General features: G+C 41.2%; 1 protein-coding gene across 1 annotated transcript in view; it reads right to left on the reverse strand.

The window, feature by feature from the left end:
• Positions 1-14,485, reverse strand: part of LOC135073860 (sushi, von Willebrand factor type A, EGF and pentraxin domain-containing protein 1) — a 107,062-nt gene that overhangs the window by 10,921 nt on the left and 81,656 nt on the right. Inside the window, exons 4-28 of the mRNA XM_063968082.1 lie at positions 12,642-12,723; positions 12,243-12,556; positions 11,017-12,138; positions 10,749-10,928; positions 10,483-10,665; positions 10,117-10,401; positions 9,725-10,002; positions 9,126-9,556; positions 8,730-9,046; positions 8,466-8,647; positions 7,505-8,390; positions 6,895-7,388; positions 6,588-6,801; positions 6,030-6,500; positions 5,090-5,931; positions 4,119-5,002; positions 3,564-3,943; positions 3,235-3,400; positions 2,719-2,970; positions 2,091-2,632; positions 1,793-2,005; positions 1,538-1,693; positions 1,316-1,457; positions 749-820; positions 202-392 (exon numbers count right to left, since the gene is read on the reverse strand). Of these exons, the coding sequence (XP_063824152.1) occupies positions 202-392; positions 749-820; positions 1,316-1,457; positions 1,538-1,693; positions 1,793-2,005; positions 2,091-2,632; positions 2,719-2,970; positions 3,235-3,400; positions 3,564-3,943; positions 4,119-5,002; positions 5,090-5,931; positions 6,030-6,500; positions 6,588-6,801; positions 6,895-7,388; positions 7,505-8,390; positions 8,466-8,647; positions 8,730-9,046; positions 9,126-9,556; positions 9,725-10,002; positions 10,117-10,401; positions 10,483-10,665; positions 10,749-10,928; positions 11,017-12,138; positions 12,243-12,556; positions 12,642-12,723 (9,279 nt within the window). The remainder of the gene's footprint in view (positions 1-201; positions 393-748; positions 821-1,315; positions 1,458-1,537; positions 1,694-1,792; positions 2,006-2,090; positions 2,633-2,718; positions 2,971-3,234; positions 3,401-3,563; positions 3,944-4,118; positions 5,003-5,089; positions 5,932-6,029; positions 6,501-6,587; positions 6,802-6,894; positions 7,389-7,504; positions 8,391-8,465; positions 8,648-8,729; positions 9,047-9,125; positions 9,557-9,724; positions 10,003-10,116; positions 10,402-10,482; positions 10,666-10,748; positions 10,929-11,016; positions 12,139-12,242; positions 12,557-12,641; positions 12,724-14,485) is intronic.

The raw sequence follows: 14,485 nt of genomic DNA on the forward strand, positions 1-14,485 counted from the left end.
CAATCGCACCTGGTGTTAAGTGGGATGTAGTCTAAGATGGTAGGTACATATCTGCCCTGTAAGTGCCTATTCACTCTCGCCTTGAAAAGGCCTGGACTGGACAATGTAAGACGACACAGCGATACCGCTCCGGCGACGCAACACAACGTATGCTTTGGCTCTTACAAGAAGCTGCTTCGTTCTTTCAGTTCGTATACGTACCGCAATCAGGGGCCATAACGACCTGTCCCATCGGGCAGGCGTAGTCAGACACCAACTGCAAACTCGCTGGGTCAGGGACGGTGTTCGGAAGGATGTTTCGAACGTCGAATTGTTCGTCTTCGAGGATAAGCTTCTCCAGTAACCTTTGAACAGTGGACCGCTCGTTGTTTCCGCTGTGGATGACTGGGTCGCTGAAAAGTTTATGGAATCGTCTCAAAAATTTGTTCAGGCCTTCGTGTATCAGCTTAATAACAGATTACGTTTATTTTGATAATTCGAGTAGTTCCTCGCATCAATAAGAGATGGCGCTGCCTTTACTTTACATCGCGGTGGGCAATAAATAAAAAAAAAAATTGTCCCGCTGATTTCGGGAGTATGATATGAAATATCAAAACATTATTTTATCAACTACATTGTCATTTTGAAAATAAAACCTCACCCAAAAGGTACTAGAAAATGCTTTTCTATAGAAAACACAACAGTAACATAGACTTTACATAAAATGAATAGTGATAAAGTGCCACTACGGAACATGCAAATAACTTACTTGACAGACGGGAATGAGATCTCAACGCTGTAGGTATCGCCCGCTTGTCTGCCCTCCCTACTGCTCCGAGTCCTAAGTGCCAGATAAAATAACATGCAATTGTGTTGGAAGAGCAACATGCCGACGAGAAATACAGTAATAGGAACTTTTAGTGCGATACAACGGAACAGAAATACATGACTTGAATTTTACACGAGTGTGCTTGTAATTGCGTTTTGCAACACATGCGAAGTGCACTACATAGGTTTAGATATACGTAGACAACTGCTTTAGGAAATTTTAAGTGCGATTGGATACCATATCCCTCTACGAGAGTTTACTGTGTTTATCTAGTGATATAGTAAGAACTTTTCTAATGATTACTAAAGCTGCATTAGAGGTGCGGTAGCAGTCAGTTGTTGTCTAATTGACTATAATGACGTATTTATTAGCATCGCTATTGGAGCTTATAGTTCCCATTACAACGTAAACGCCTTCTTATTCGCATCATTTAACTGACGACTACCGCTCACCGCAGACTGAGTAGGTAATAGGTACTCGTAATGTATTAACCCATAGTATACTCACTCTTCCACTGGGATGATTGCGTCCAGAACATACGTATCTTCAGTAGGAGTGCTAGGAGGAGACGATACTTGACGTGTCTGTCTTACATTGGCCCTGTGGTCACATTTCACGTTTATGTCCAGTTCTTTGCATTCCCGAGTACCTTGAAAATTAAAAATATTACACGTGAGAAAGTCTATTCTCTGAGGAGTTGATTCTGCATCTTATTTTCGATCGTCTTACCATCAATAGCATAAGAGCAGAAGTTCCAATCTCTATTGAGCTGGTTGATGGCAGTGCGGACTTTCTGTCGGAGTACGCCTTGACCGGCGTCGTTGCAGAGAACCGAACTTGGGAACAGCATGGAGATCTTGAATACGCGCTGAGCTGGTGAAGCCGCTGTAAGATAAAGGTTTTGTGTTATGACTATTGCTAAACTGATTATTGTTGGAACTACGTATTGTGACTGATAAAATAAAGACAAAGTTTTATTCTTACGTGAGCAAGCTGGGTAGACCAATGGTAGACTGGGGTCGGTAGTCGGTCGCCAGAAGCCTTCAGCTCCGCAAGTGTAGAATGGCGGCACTTGTTGTGAGAATCGTAGGCCGTCGCGACAGGCGATTTCACACACCTTGAACTGACCACCCGCTCCCCAATCGCGGCAGGATTGGTAGCCTCCAAGTGGGTCCACCAGAGGAGGGCAGAATTCAGCTGATGGAAAAAATCAATCAATGAATACATAATCTACAAATAATAATAAATAAACAGATTACCTATTTGGAAAATCGTAACTTACATAATACTGTTACTTTGAAAGTGCAAGTAGCTGTATTGCCAGCAGCATCATACGCGACGTAAGCAATGTCGTATGTTCCCCAAGCAAGGTTCTGGCCAGGTTTGTGGCCTGAATTCTCCACAATCCTTGCTACTCCAACGTTGTCACTGAAGACTGGCGCATCCCAGCTGACGACAGATGAACCGTTCTTGGCAATGACCCAGAGATCTCCAGGGCAGCGGTCGACACGTGGTGGTTCCTTGTCTACTTGTAATTGCTCGCATTTAGATCCAGTGTATCCGTTAGGACAAACTCTTTGGCCGCAGTGTGAAGGAACTATCCTCTCTACTCCACCAACGATATCGTCGTATCCAGCCCAAGTGAGTGCCAGGCCGTTGTATAAGACGGGCTCAGTGCGACAATCGCGGACTTGCTTCTGAATTTCGTTAGTGAAATCGAGAGCGCGGTTCCATATTTGTACTTTCGTCAGGTGACCTTGGAAGCCTGATTCTGTGTATGCCTTAGGGTTGTCAGATTGAGGTTTACCCAACGTTACCCATAGACTGAAAAGTAAAACGTTTTGTTTTTAACATTAGCACATGGCAAATACAATAATTATGTTACATACACTGATATTATCAAAACTTACTATTGAGGTAGTGATCGTCCACTGCCGTATCCCTCAAGTTTGCTGGCGATTAGTCCTTCAGTGATTAAAGTTAACTCTCCACCGTTGCTGCCGTCCCAGACTAACGCAACGTGATGCCATTGTCCGTCGTTAACTGTTGCAAACTCTCCGAAACTCAAGTACACGTCTTGAAGTTCAGGGAACAGGGATACTTGTACGCCGTTCGAATGCGCCTGGATTACTGGCCGTCTGTTAAGAGCGATGTGGGAATTGCTGCAAATCAAGATTTATAAATAAGGATCAACGTAAAAAAGTAATTTTCGTGTGTCGTGCTCATGAATTAATGACTTGTATTGAGCAAAAACTGCTGTTAGTTAAAACCGTGATTGTAGATTTTTTTGTCAGAAATGCTGACCACGTACCTATTAATCTACTGTCTATAATATTCCATAGAATAAGATGTTATTCCAAAAAGTATATTCTGATCTTTCGTCAAAGTAAAAAATAAATAAAGGAATATTTATTCAGTTTAAGTACCTGACGCTGTAAGCCGTGAAGAAAACGCCACCCTCATCTTGTTGTGTGTACTGTACCCACATAGCGATCGTCAAACTGTCTGTGGAGCCTGTATCGAATGGTACCACTTGAGCGGCGCTCGAGCGCAGAGGGTCGCTGAAGTACAGGTCATAGTCGACACTTATAGCTGGAAAAATATATTCCTTTTATTATGAGCACACAAATAAGACAATTGTTCAGAAGATACGTTCGTAAAAATACAGACGAGACCAATAATATTGTTCCGTGCAACCAGTTACTTATTCCAGTATTATTTTAGGATGAGATAATTTCATTTAAAACTTTCTTACTTTTTCTACAATCGTCGCCAGTGAGATTGAATGGGCACTGGCAATAGAATCGTCCAGGTAGATCGATGCATGTAGCGGAAGGCGGGCATGAGTTCTCCTTGCAGTCAATAATGTCTTCATCACAGTTCTTTCCTTTGAAGCCTGGTGCGCAGATGCAAGTGTAATCTTCGCCCTCGTCGATACAAGTGGCTCCATTCTGGCAGAGACCAGCTTCACACGCGTCGAATTCGTATTGGCAACCAACGCCGACGAAGTCCTGAGAGCATGTGCAGTTCAGACCAGAGCCGAAGTCTTGGCATTTGCCGCCGTGCATACAAGGGCTGCCAATACACCTTTCGGGTGCAGTTTCACATTGTTTTCCGTCTGTTCCACTTGGGCACCTGTAAATTTTTTATTAAAATCAATGTACAGATCTATCAAGATTCCATAGTGTTAATCTTACGTAGTTGTAATATGTATGTGCTATTTAAAAAAAAAACGCAGTCTGATGGACTGTACATTGGATATATTTTCGAAGGAGTAAAGTAAAAGACATGAAATTAAAAAAGAACTTACACGCAGAAGAAATCTTGGAAGAGATCAATACATCTGGCGTTGTTTTGACAAGGTCTGTTCATGCAGTTTCCGATATCCTTTTCGCAGCGCTTTCCAGTCCAGCCCGGTTGGCAGCTACATTTGTAACCTCCTATTTCATCTTTGCAAGATCCGCCGTTGAAGCAAGGATCTGACGCACAGTCATCGATATTAGTTTCACACATCTCTCCAGTGAAGCCTTCTCTGCACATGCATTGGTATTTATTGTCAAGATCCACACATCGCTCTGTACCCACCGGGTTGCATGGTTCATTCAAGCATTCATCAATTGCCGTCTCACATTGCAGACCAATGAAACCTGGGCGACATTTACAGATGAAGCCATCGATTTGGTCAACACAAGTTGCTCCGTTCTGGCATGGATCCGATAAACAGTCATCAATCGTATGCTGACATCTCTTCCCGGTGTATCCAGCTTCACAAATGCAAGTAAAGTCGTCAATACTGTCAATACATTGGCCTCCGTTTTCACAAGGCGAAATAACGCACTCGTTGATGTTGATATCGCAAGAAGGTCCGGACCAACCTGGGTCACAAATGCATTGATGAACGAAAAGTTTGTCAACACAAATACCATGTTTGCATGGTTCATTAGAGCACAAGTCAATCTTTTCATGGCATCGTTTTCCTGTGAAACCTTGTGGACACGCGCAACTGAAGTCATTTACTAAATCTGTGCAAGCCGCGCCAAGAAGACACGGTTTCTCAATACAGTCGTCAGTGTTAATTTCACATAGTTGTCCTTCCCATCCTGGCAGACATTCGCACTTAAATCTTCCTTGTTGGAGAGCAGTACAAGTAGCGCCGTTTGAGCAGGGGTTGCCATTAGCTGTGCAGGGATCAACCTGAAACGAATTTAACTTATGTTAAATCACACATACCTTAGACAATACCTATAAGAGAAATATGAATAAAGAACTAATCTTCCTTACCGTGATATCACAATCAATACCGGTGTAACCAGACCTACATAGACAAGTATAATTGTTAAAGCCAGGTTCATCTTTGCACATAGCTCGTTCAGGGCAGGTGTCATTTCTGCACTCTGATCGTTCTTCTTGACAGTTAATGCCACCATATCCTGTTGGACATGAGCATCTATAGCCCTGGGGTAGGTCAGTACAAGTTCCTCCGTTGTAGCAAGGTTGGCTTGCACATTCATCAATATCAATTTCACATCTGCGTCCGGAGAAACCAGCTGGGCAATAACATTGGACGCCGTGACCTTTAGGTACACAAAGTCCACCGTGTTGACAAGCGCTGTTAGAGCACTCCACTGGAATACATTCCTCGAGTCCTGTAGCTCCTGTGCCAACTGTTTTCATGTTGGTAGGGCATTCGCTGCATAGTGTTTGACCAGCTAAGTTCTGGTAGAAGTTTCTAGGACATTGCGAGCAAGGAGCTAATCCAGTTGGCGAGTAAGTACCGGGAGCACATTTGGCTCTGCACCTGTCTCGACCAGGTGCTGCAGGTTGGTATGTAAAGGTATTTACAGGACAAGCTTGGCAGTCTTTGAATCCGCCGATTGGTGGCTCTCCAGAGTAGCTGTTTCGTGGACATTCTAGACATGGTACTAAACCAGTTGGCGAGAAAGTACCAAATCCGCAGACAGGTACACAGTCGGTGATATCCTTAGAGCCCTCTTCTCTCGTGAATGTTCCTTGTGGGCATTTAAGGCATGAACCTTGTCTCGCTTGGTTTTGAAAATATCCACGTGGGCACATAGTACACGACTTTTGTTTTTCACCAGCAAAAGTACCGGCCGGACAGTGCACTGAAATAACGTAAATAATTAATAGTTACTACTGTGGTTTGTTATTTATGTTAAATAAAATTACATTCTTATATTTAAAATGGGAGCAAATTACTTACAGCATCTTGGTACGTCATTTGTGTCCATATTTAATACTTCACCGACGCTGCAAGTGAAACCTCTGGAAATCGAACTCCTAATAGCTCTCAACGGAGGACATTGATTGCCAATTGACGACACATTAAGCACAGGTTCAATAAGTGCGCTGGCGTGAGGGACCGATAGATCGAATATCAGATTCAATGTTGAACCGCAAAGATCGTAAACTTGTGTCTGTCTGATGTCAGGTGTAATCGATAAAACGAAGTCCATTTTCACGACGTTTTCGTCCAAGAGAGTTGGCATGACTTTGACGAAGGTAACGTTTACGTTTACGTTGACGGCAGAACAACGTTGGGATAGCCTCTCGTTTAGGATATTGTCATATTGTGCTAACAAGTCTTTGTATTGAGGTAAGCAGGCGTTTGAGACGGCACCGAGTGCGCGGTACTGCACGCTTGATATTACATGATAGGCGGCTTGTTGCGTATCTGAAAAATAAAATATTTAGTTAATTCACGTTTTACGTACAGGTAGGAACTTGTGCCAAAAAAGTATACTCGTAATAGATTCCTCACTTTCAGAAACACAATCGGGCACAACGGCGGTTGGGACCCATTGTCGTTTGGTTTCGCAAATGAAAGTCTTTACAGGTTCACCGTCTGTGAATCGGAATCCTGGGCTGCAAGTAGCTATGCACTGTATTCCTCTATCTCCAGGGAGGCAGTTGAGGGCTCCGTGTGCTGGTGGCATCAATTCCCAATCAACGCATGGTGTAGCTTGAACCGAAACCTGTAAGTAAGTAGTAAAGTTTTTAGCATAAAGTACCTAACATTATTTGCATTTTTTATTTTAAGATAAAATTTCATTTAAAAAGAAACTTACTTGGAAGTTACATTGAGCCTTATTTCCATACTTGTCCGAGGCGATCACTGTGACATTTTCGTAGCCACGAATGGGTATAACTGCGCGCTCCGGAATGAATTTTAGGAAGACTTCGCCTGATGCATCTGTTGCGTTTATACGTCTGCGAGTTTCGTTGAAGTTTACAGCGTAACTGTCCTGTTTATCGACTAATTCAATGACGTAACTTTGCGGGCAGCTCAGTTTTGGAGGAGTATAGTCAGGCACGGTAATGTTCACTTCACAAATGGCGACGTTGCCATCAAAATCAAAGGCAACATAACGAACAACCATGTTGTGGAATACTTGTATTGGAGTTCTGAAATGCTGTGGAGTAACTTCTAAACGGGCAATTGCGCCCGAGTTATCCGTTGCGGTCGGCTCCGTAAAGTTTACAGGAAGAAGACCCCCGTTTACATCAGTTTGCACTATAATTGGTTGCTGAGGACAGTTTTGGAAAACTGGAGGCTCGTTATCTGTAAACATAAGACATTGTTATATTATGTGTGAAAATGAAGTTTGATTAAATTATTTGGAAATGAAAATACTTTTATAATTTATTATTTTTATGTAGTTTTTGGATTTAACTTACCAACACAAGGAGAGTATCCATAATCGTAACCCAACAGTGGATCAGGAGAAGGTTCATCGCATCCCATCAGTTCAAATTTCAAACAAGCATTATCCATGAAACTGACGATGCCCAAAATCACGAACCTAGCCTGTACATATTTAGGCAGCGTAATCATTGCCAGTTCTCCGTAGTTTCCTGGGTCTCGCATCGTTAGGTTGAAGTTAGGGTAGTAAATAACATAGTTGGCACTTTCGTTGGTCTTGTAAAACAGTCTGATTTCGGTAGGTCGGCCAACAATGTCAGATGTCACGACACCCTTTACTAAAATGGCTTTCACTCTGTGTACTTTTCCTAGGTCGACACTCACGTACGTGAAAGCTTCTTGTTTACCACACCAACCCGTTACTGAGTTAAGCCTAATGTTTCTGGCCTCGTAATTAGGTCTTTCTGAGGTAGCGTTAATGGCCGAGTCAGGTATTCTTCCAGATGCAAGTCCGAGAGGCTTAATGACTTTGCATTCTGGTTCCCGTATGCAAGTGATTGGTCTAGGGTTGATCAGTATGTATCCAGGTCTTGAACATCCGAATAAAACTTCAGATCCATGTTCATAGCTTCTTGCAATTTGGTAACCATCAGCTGGTCTGCCAGGGTCCTCACACACCGGTCCTTCGCACCTTAGGTCTCCGAAATCCCAAATACCGTTTGCTTGACATCTAACAATGTTGTCGTGCTTGCTGGACTGACCTGCCATTTTGAAAGTATTTTGGCAACCGAAGAAGAAAGAGCTTTGGTATTTTGTGTCAACAAGTGGACTGTAGACGAATCCTGGAGTTGGCATCGGCACGCCACAGTCTTTTCTGGGACATTGTGGTTGAGCACCAGACAACCAGTAATCGGGAAAACCCTGCAATAAAAATATAATTACAAACGTCATCTTAGTAAATAATCCACATAGATTGTTTTAACGCATCCTACTTACTGGTTTAGGATCGTAAACACACTGTCTGAAAGATGATGTCAATGTGTTTCTTAGGTGTCGCCCTGGAGACGTGCAAGTGACTGTTACGTTGTCTCTGTAAGGTACTAATACACTTTCTGGGTCGTCCCTTATGACCTTCAGTCCATCGTTTTTATCATCAGATAAAGTTACACAACGAGCATCTGGAAAATAAAAATTAATTAGCATCTTAGTAAATAAACAAATATCTTCTAAGAATAAAATTCTTGATGTTTATCATCTTACATTGACATTCAGGAGCTGTTCCATTCCATGTGCCACTTGATGTACAAAGAAGTGATGAGAATCCTGACATAACATATCCGAAATCACATTGGAATTGTACAATATCACCAAAGTGGAACGATTTCTTTGTAGACAGCAGTTTTCCATTTTCGGGCGACAAAAGAGGGGGGCACATGACGGGTACACAAGACTTATTTCTTTGGTAAGTATCGCCATCTCGTTCACCAGTTTCAGATGTTTCAATAGCGAAACCAGCTGTTCCATTGCTTGAGTACAGTTCATAACCAAGGTTGCAAGAACATGAGAAGTTTCCAGGCCTGTAATAGATTACATATTTTAGATAGAATATGAAAAATAGTAAATGAATTTTATATAATTGGTTAGTTGTATGCTTACGTGTTGATACACTTTTGTTCACATCCACCGTTATTTTCCGAACATTCATTGATGTCATTGCAATCCAATCGAGCACATCCCATAATTTCAATCTTCAAACAAGGAGCGCCTACGTAGTCTTGGATCTTGAATTTGACATATTGCGCCTCAATAGGCACTGGCAGGTTCAAAACTGATAGAGTAGGTTCTAGGATACGGAATTCAACAGCAGTACCGTCTGGGTTCGTATAATCTTTGAAGACGTCAGTCAAGTCATTAGTGTATTGAATTCTAATCGCGGAAGTAAAAGCAATGTTGCCGTCAGCTCGCATCACACTCATGGTTCTGAAACCTCTGATGATAGTTGGCGCTCTCAAGTCCACTTGAATCCAGTTAGCTCCAGCTTCCAAGTTGTTTCCACACCATCCACCTCCATTGTTCAATCGGACCATCTAACAAGAAAGTTAATATTAAGTTTACCATATAAAAAGTGAAATATAACATTCAAAGAAGCGATAAGAAACAGAAGGTACTCGTAGGTAATTTGGGAAAAAATATTAGTCATTTCTATCTACAGACATTTCCTATACAATAAAGAGTCTATCTCTCTCTTAACTTACTCCTTTGTGATATCCAGGCTCCGGAGCTGAAGTTGTGATAGATTCATCAGGCACAGCACCATTGATCAGACCCAGATCACCAACTGGTCTGCAATCCAAGCTCGGAGCGAACCCAGGTCGGCAAGGGCAGAAGAAACCACCTTGCGTGTTCTTGCAGTCTGTGGAGATACTGTCGCATTGGCTGCTCAGACATTCGTTGATGTCGTCACAAGTAGGCGCTGCGTCAAAGTCTTGATTTGGTCCGCATTTTAGCACACTGGGTCCGTTTAGTTTATATCCTGTAGATAAAATGTAAAATTAAGTTTAAAGGTGTAAAAAAAAAATGTACTATGAGGTAAAATTAACTAGGTATTCGAGGTTGAAAAAACACAATTTCACAATGAATAAATTACCTTTGTAACATTGTACTCGAGCTTCGTCTCCGTACATGTATATTCTGGTCTGGTCCACTATAAATCCGTTCTTGATTTCAGGGAACTTCGGGCACAAAGCCTTTGAGCAGGAAGGAACGTCTCCAGACCAAGTTCCGTTGCTCATACACAAGAGGACAGGCTGACCTGACCGCACGTAACCAGGCTCACATTCATATCGTACGATTGTACCATAGCTACGCCCTCCGCCGTTTAGAATTGTGACGTTTGCGTGTGGGACTTCTGGTAAGGCCACACATTGAGATGCTGTAAAAGAAAGGTCATATTATAATGATTAGCCAAATAAATTAAAGCTCGTTAAAACATTTTGCTGAGAATGTGCCTTACCAAGACAAGTAGGCGTTCTTTCCCATCTGCCATCAGCTAAACAAGAAATCCTCTCAATAGGCTGGCCAGTTGGGAAAGCAAATCCAGCGTAACATTGGTACGTCGCGACACCTCGATAAGTGACATTGGTTGATCCAATAGAGAATCCGTTGTCGATTTGTGGCACTGGTCCACAATATACCTCTGTCAAGAAAATAATGTTATCAGTAAGTAAATTGATAAGTCATAAGAGTAAGAAATAAAATGATAAATTAAGTATAAAATACCTTGGCAACTCGGTATGTATGTGGTTGACCATTTTCCACCGTCTAAACATTGAGTTGTGATTCTAGATTTACCCGTTGCAAATTCTTGGCCAATAGGGCATGTAAATGTAATAACTGTACCAAATGCGGTATCTCTGTTTGATGCTAATGCTCCGATTCCGGACTTGAGAGGTGGGCAGTCTGTAAATTGACAAATAGATTGTTATAAATAATTGTTTCCAGAATAATACATACACCAAAATTTTAATTTATTATGTAATAAAACTACCTGCTGAGAACGTTGCCTTCCATCCCTCGCCGTTATGTAATGCATCAGATACAAATCTTATCAACATTTCACCGCTAGATGCAGTAAGTGTTATTCTAGGTTTCACCGTAAATCCGTTTTCAGAGTGTAATCTCAGTCCATTTGTACTAGACCCGTCAAAAACTTGTACAACATCAGATGGGTGGATATTGAATTCGTCGAATTTCAGAGACAAAGGACCACCATTGGGGTTCTTTATTCTGTATAAACATTCCTGGTTATTAGGATAGTTAGTTAGTCCGTATGCGGGTGAAGTGAAAGTTCCATTGGACGCAATAATTGTTGCTTTACATCCTTGAGAATATCTCATGTTGAAACCCTTCTTGGAATCTCCCAAACTCGTTCTGAAGTACATGTATAAATGGTTCGTAGTAGATATAACTACTTTTTGGTTTTCTTCACCCGGGCCTGTTAAGCGAGCAAGCACTGGGCTAGATGGAGTATTTCCATCTTTAATGACTATGTAATCTCTGTTCATACCCAACTCTAGGTCTTCGATTTCCAATGAGATTATTCGACCAGGCTGAGCTTCAATTATGTACATACATTCCAAACCACCAGGACAGCCGACTGGGTAGCCAGGAGAAGTCAAAACTTGACCTTGGGGAGTAGCTCTAAGAATACCACCACAGTTAGATGATTCAGTTTTCCATGATGCACGGAAACCTTTCCTTTCGACTGATCCATCCGTGCTGAATTTAATAATCATGAAGTTCGAAGCGGATACAAAAAGTTTAGTCGATAAATCTTGTTTCCCTGATAGGGTTGCAAGATTGACTGATTTGTCTTCGGTTCTGCCGCCCACCAGAATTTGAACAGTGTCGAAAGACTTTTCAGTTTCAAAATCTTGGAACTGTAAAACAATGTTTTGGCCTTGAGGACCTTCTAAAGTCCATTTACAATCGCTGAAGGGTGGGTACTTGTGAGGATAGTTAGGGCTCTCTAAGACGTCCCCACTGCTGGCCATGTAAAAGTGACACTCGGAAGTGCAGTCCATTTCGTCGGACGCATCGCCACAATCGTCTTGCTTGTCACATTTGAAGGCTGAGTTTATGCATCTTCCGTTTGAACAATGGAAGGTTCCTAAAAGTAAAAGCGAGTTAAAGCTATTGTTTAAAGTACGTTAACATTGACTTTCAATTACCATTTGTTTATTAGCGCATTCGTTTCACTGAATGGTTACTTACCAGCAGGACAGGCGGTGGCTTTGCACATGAACGGCAGAAGAGTTTCGCAAGTGGTGAGTTCCCATGATTGGACGTCGGAGGTGATGTGTACGTCTACGCATTCTCCATTTTTGGGATTTGGTTGTCTGAGATCCCAAAATCCTGCGTACTGTGATACTAAAGCACCGGCTGCTGATTCGAGTGTGTTTGTTCTGAGGTCGTCGACAGTAGCAAGTCCGAGCCAATAGTGGTTATTGCTAAGACTAGTAGGGACCATGCTAGCTGTCATGTTGTTTTCTATGTAACTGTCTACTACCATCAGTTCGCTGCCATACCTGGATAACAAAAAAACTTTATTAGTAAAATCTTCTTTCGGTTGCTAATTTCAAGTAGGTATCAATCTTTTTAAAAATATATTACCTTCGACATAGCTCGGCAGCTTTTTCCCATGAATGTCTGATATTGAAGAATTTGTAACAGTGTAACCCCTTTAACTCCCATCCTGTAACAAAATGAAAATGAAATTAAAACAAATAAATCTGGTAATCCAAACACAAGAGTAAAAGTTGTTTACGTAATGCTCTGTGACTGTGGGCTATGTAAATTATTGAATTTCCTATGTGAGTGATTTTTGTGTACGTAACGTTTTAACATCCCATGAAGACTCATTAGTTGTTTAAACATAACTTTCGCCTAAAGGGCTAGAGAAAATATTAGAAATATTTGCTATCACTTTTTGATACAACGCCAGAAAGCGGAAATATTCATAGGTATGTATGTAGATACTTTTCATTTTAAGCACGAGTTTGGATGAGTTAATCATAGGTTCACATAAATGTGTAGTATTTTTGTGAAGATAATAATTTTCTACAGAACATGGATCACTATTCAAATACGTTACTCGTTACAGGTACTTTGTATTCAGAAAGTACAGAACCTGTCATTTGAATTTATAATCTTAAAAGCACTTCAACCAATTGCTTTTTGTTTGTTTCATTAAATAAAGTTTTACTTAACTATTCGCAAACTTTCTAACGTTGATTTTACTTTCTCTGTACACTGTTTTTCAAACACTTTATTTTAAGAGTCCGTGGTCAATGTCAAACTCGTTATTTTAAAGGGATTTCATTCCGAATTTGAAATTCATCAGTACATTTGTTATTCATGTCGCGGCAGAGGAAAATAATTTCGCGAAAAATTTGCATTATTAGTTTCGCCAGGTACTTAGCCAGGCATCGTCAGTCCAATTTGTAAGGGCTGCGGTAAACACCAGATTACAACGGATTACACTATTGATCTCACCGAACCCGGTTTGTACTGAAAAGGTATTAAATACGATCACAGCTACAGCTAAAACGGTTTGATAGTACTGATTTGGGATTAAACCGTTTTCAACAGGTGTCACCAACTATCCTACAGATTGGGGTTGCATCAGCCTTCCGTTTTCACTTGCTAATGAGTTTCGCATTGAATAGCGAGAATAAAGGGACGAGTGAGTTTGGAGGTTTATGAATAACATACGGAACGGAATATTATGAAATAAATTTACATTCTGCGATCATTTTGTTTGCATTGTACTACGTCTTTTCCGCTCCTGTGACATACATAAGCGTTAATGTAAAGGGAATTTTTTTTAAATATGAACCACATTTCATCAATAAATCAAACCATTCATAAATAGATGGACATACTATACGTACCGGAAATACCCCCTAGTATTTCCAGTTTCTCAGAGGAGTGCATGGTGGTGGAACATGGTGATGATTGTGAATGAGGAAATTCCAAGTAAACTTCTAAAATATGCTTCAAGAAGTGTACTACAATATACCATAGAATTTGTTTCCAGCAACATTGAAAGAAATTGTATGCTAGTACGTGTTCAATCAACATCCGTGCATGCCGCTAAAAAGTAAGTGATCACAAATAGAGCGTGAGTTTGACGGCTGATCGTGAATGCGCGATGTTTTCACGCTCCGGCGGCGACACCCGCAACACGATGCAATGTTTGGCCCACTTATGTTATATTACACTCGCGAAATGCAATGCATGCGAATTTGCAGACTGTTCCTTTATTTATACCGATTCACCAATTTTTTCGCGCATTCTTTTAATGTCGGCTACTAATTTATCAGTGAGCTTTGTAGGTCTAACTGTATTCTACATTATTGTTTACATTCAGGCAATGAAACTATTACTCAGCAACTAAAGTTGAGATTTCAGCAAAGTAGGAATTCAAACTTGGTTTACATAGTTAGATTGTCGGT

This window comes from Ostrinia nubilalis, chromosome 8 (genome assembly GCF_963855985.1).
Source record: "Ostrinia nubilalis chromosome 8, ilOstNubi1.1, whole genome shotgun sequence".
Lineage (NCBI taxonomy): Eukaryota > Metazoa > Arthropoda > Insecta > Lepidoptera > Crambidae > Ostrinia > Ostrinia nubilalis.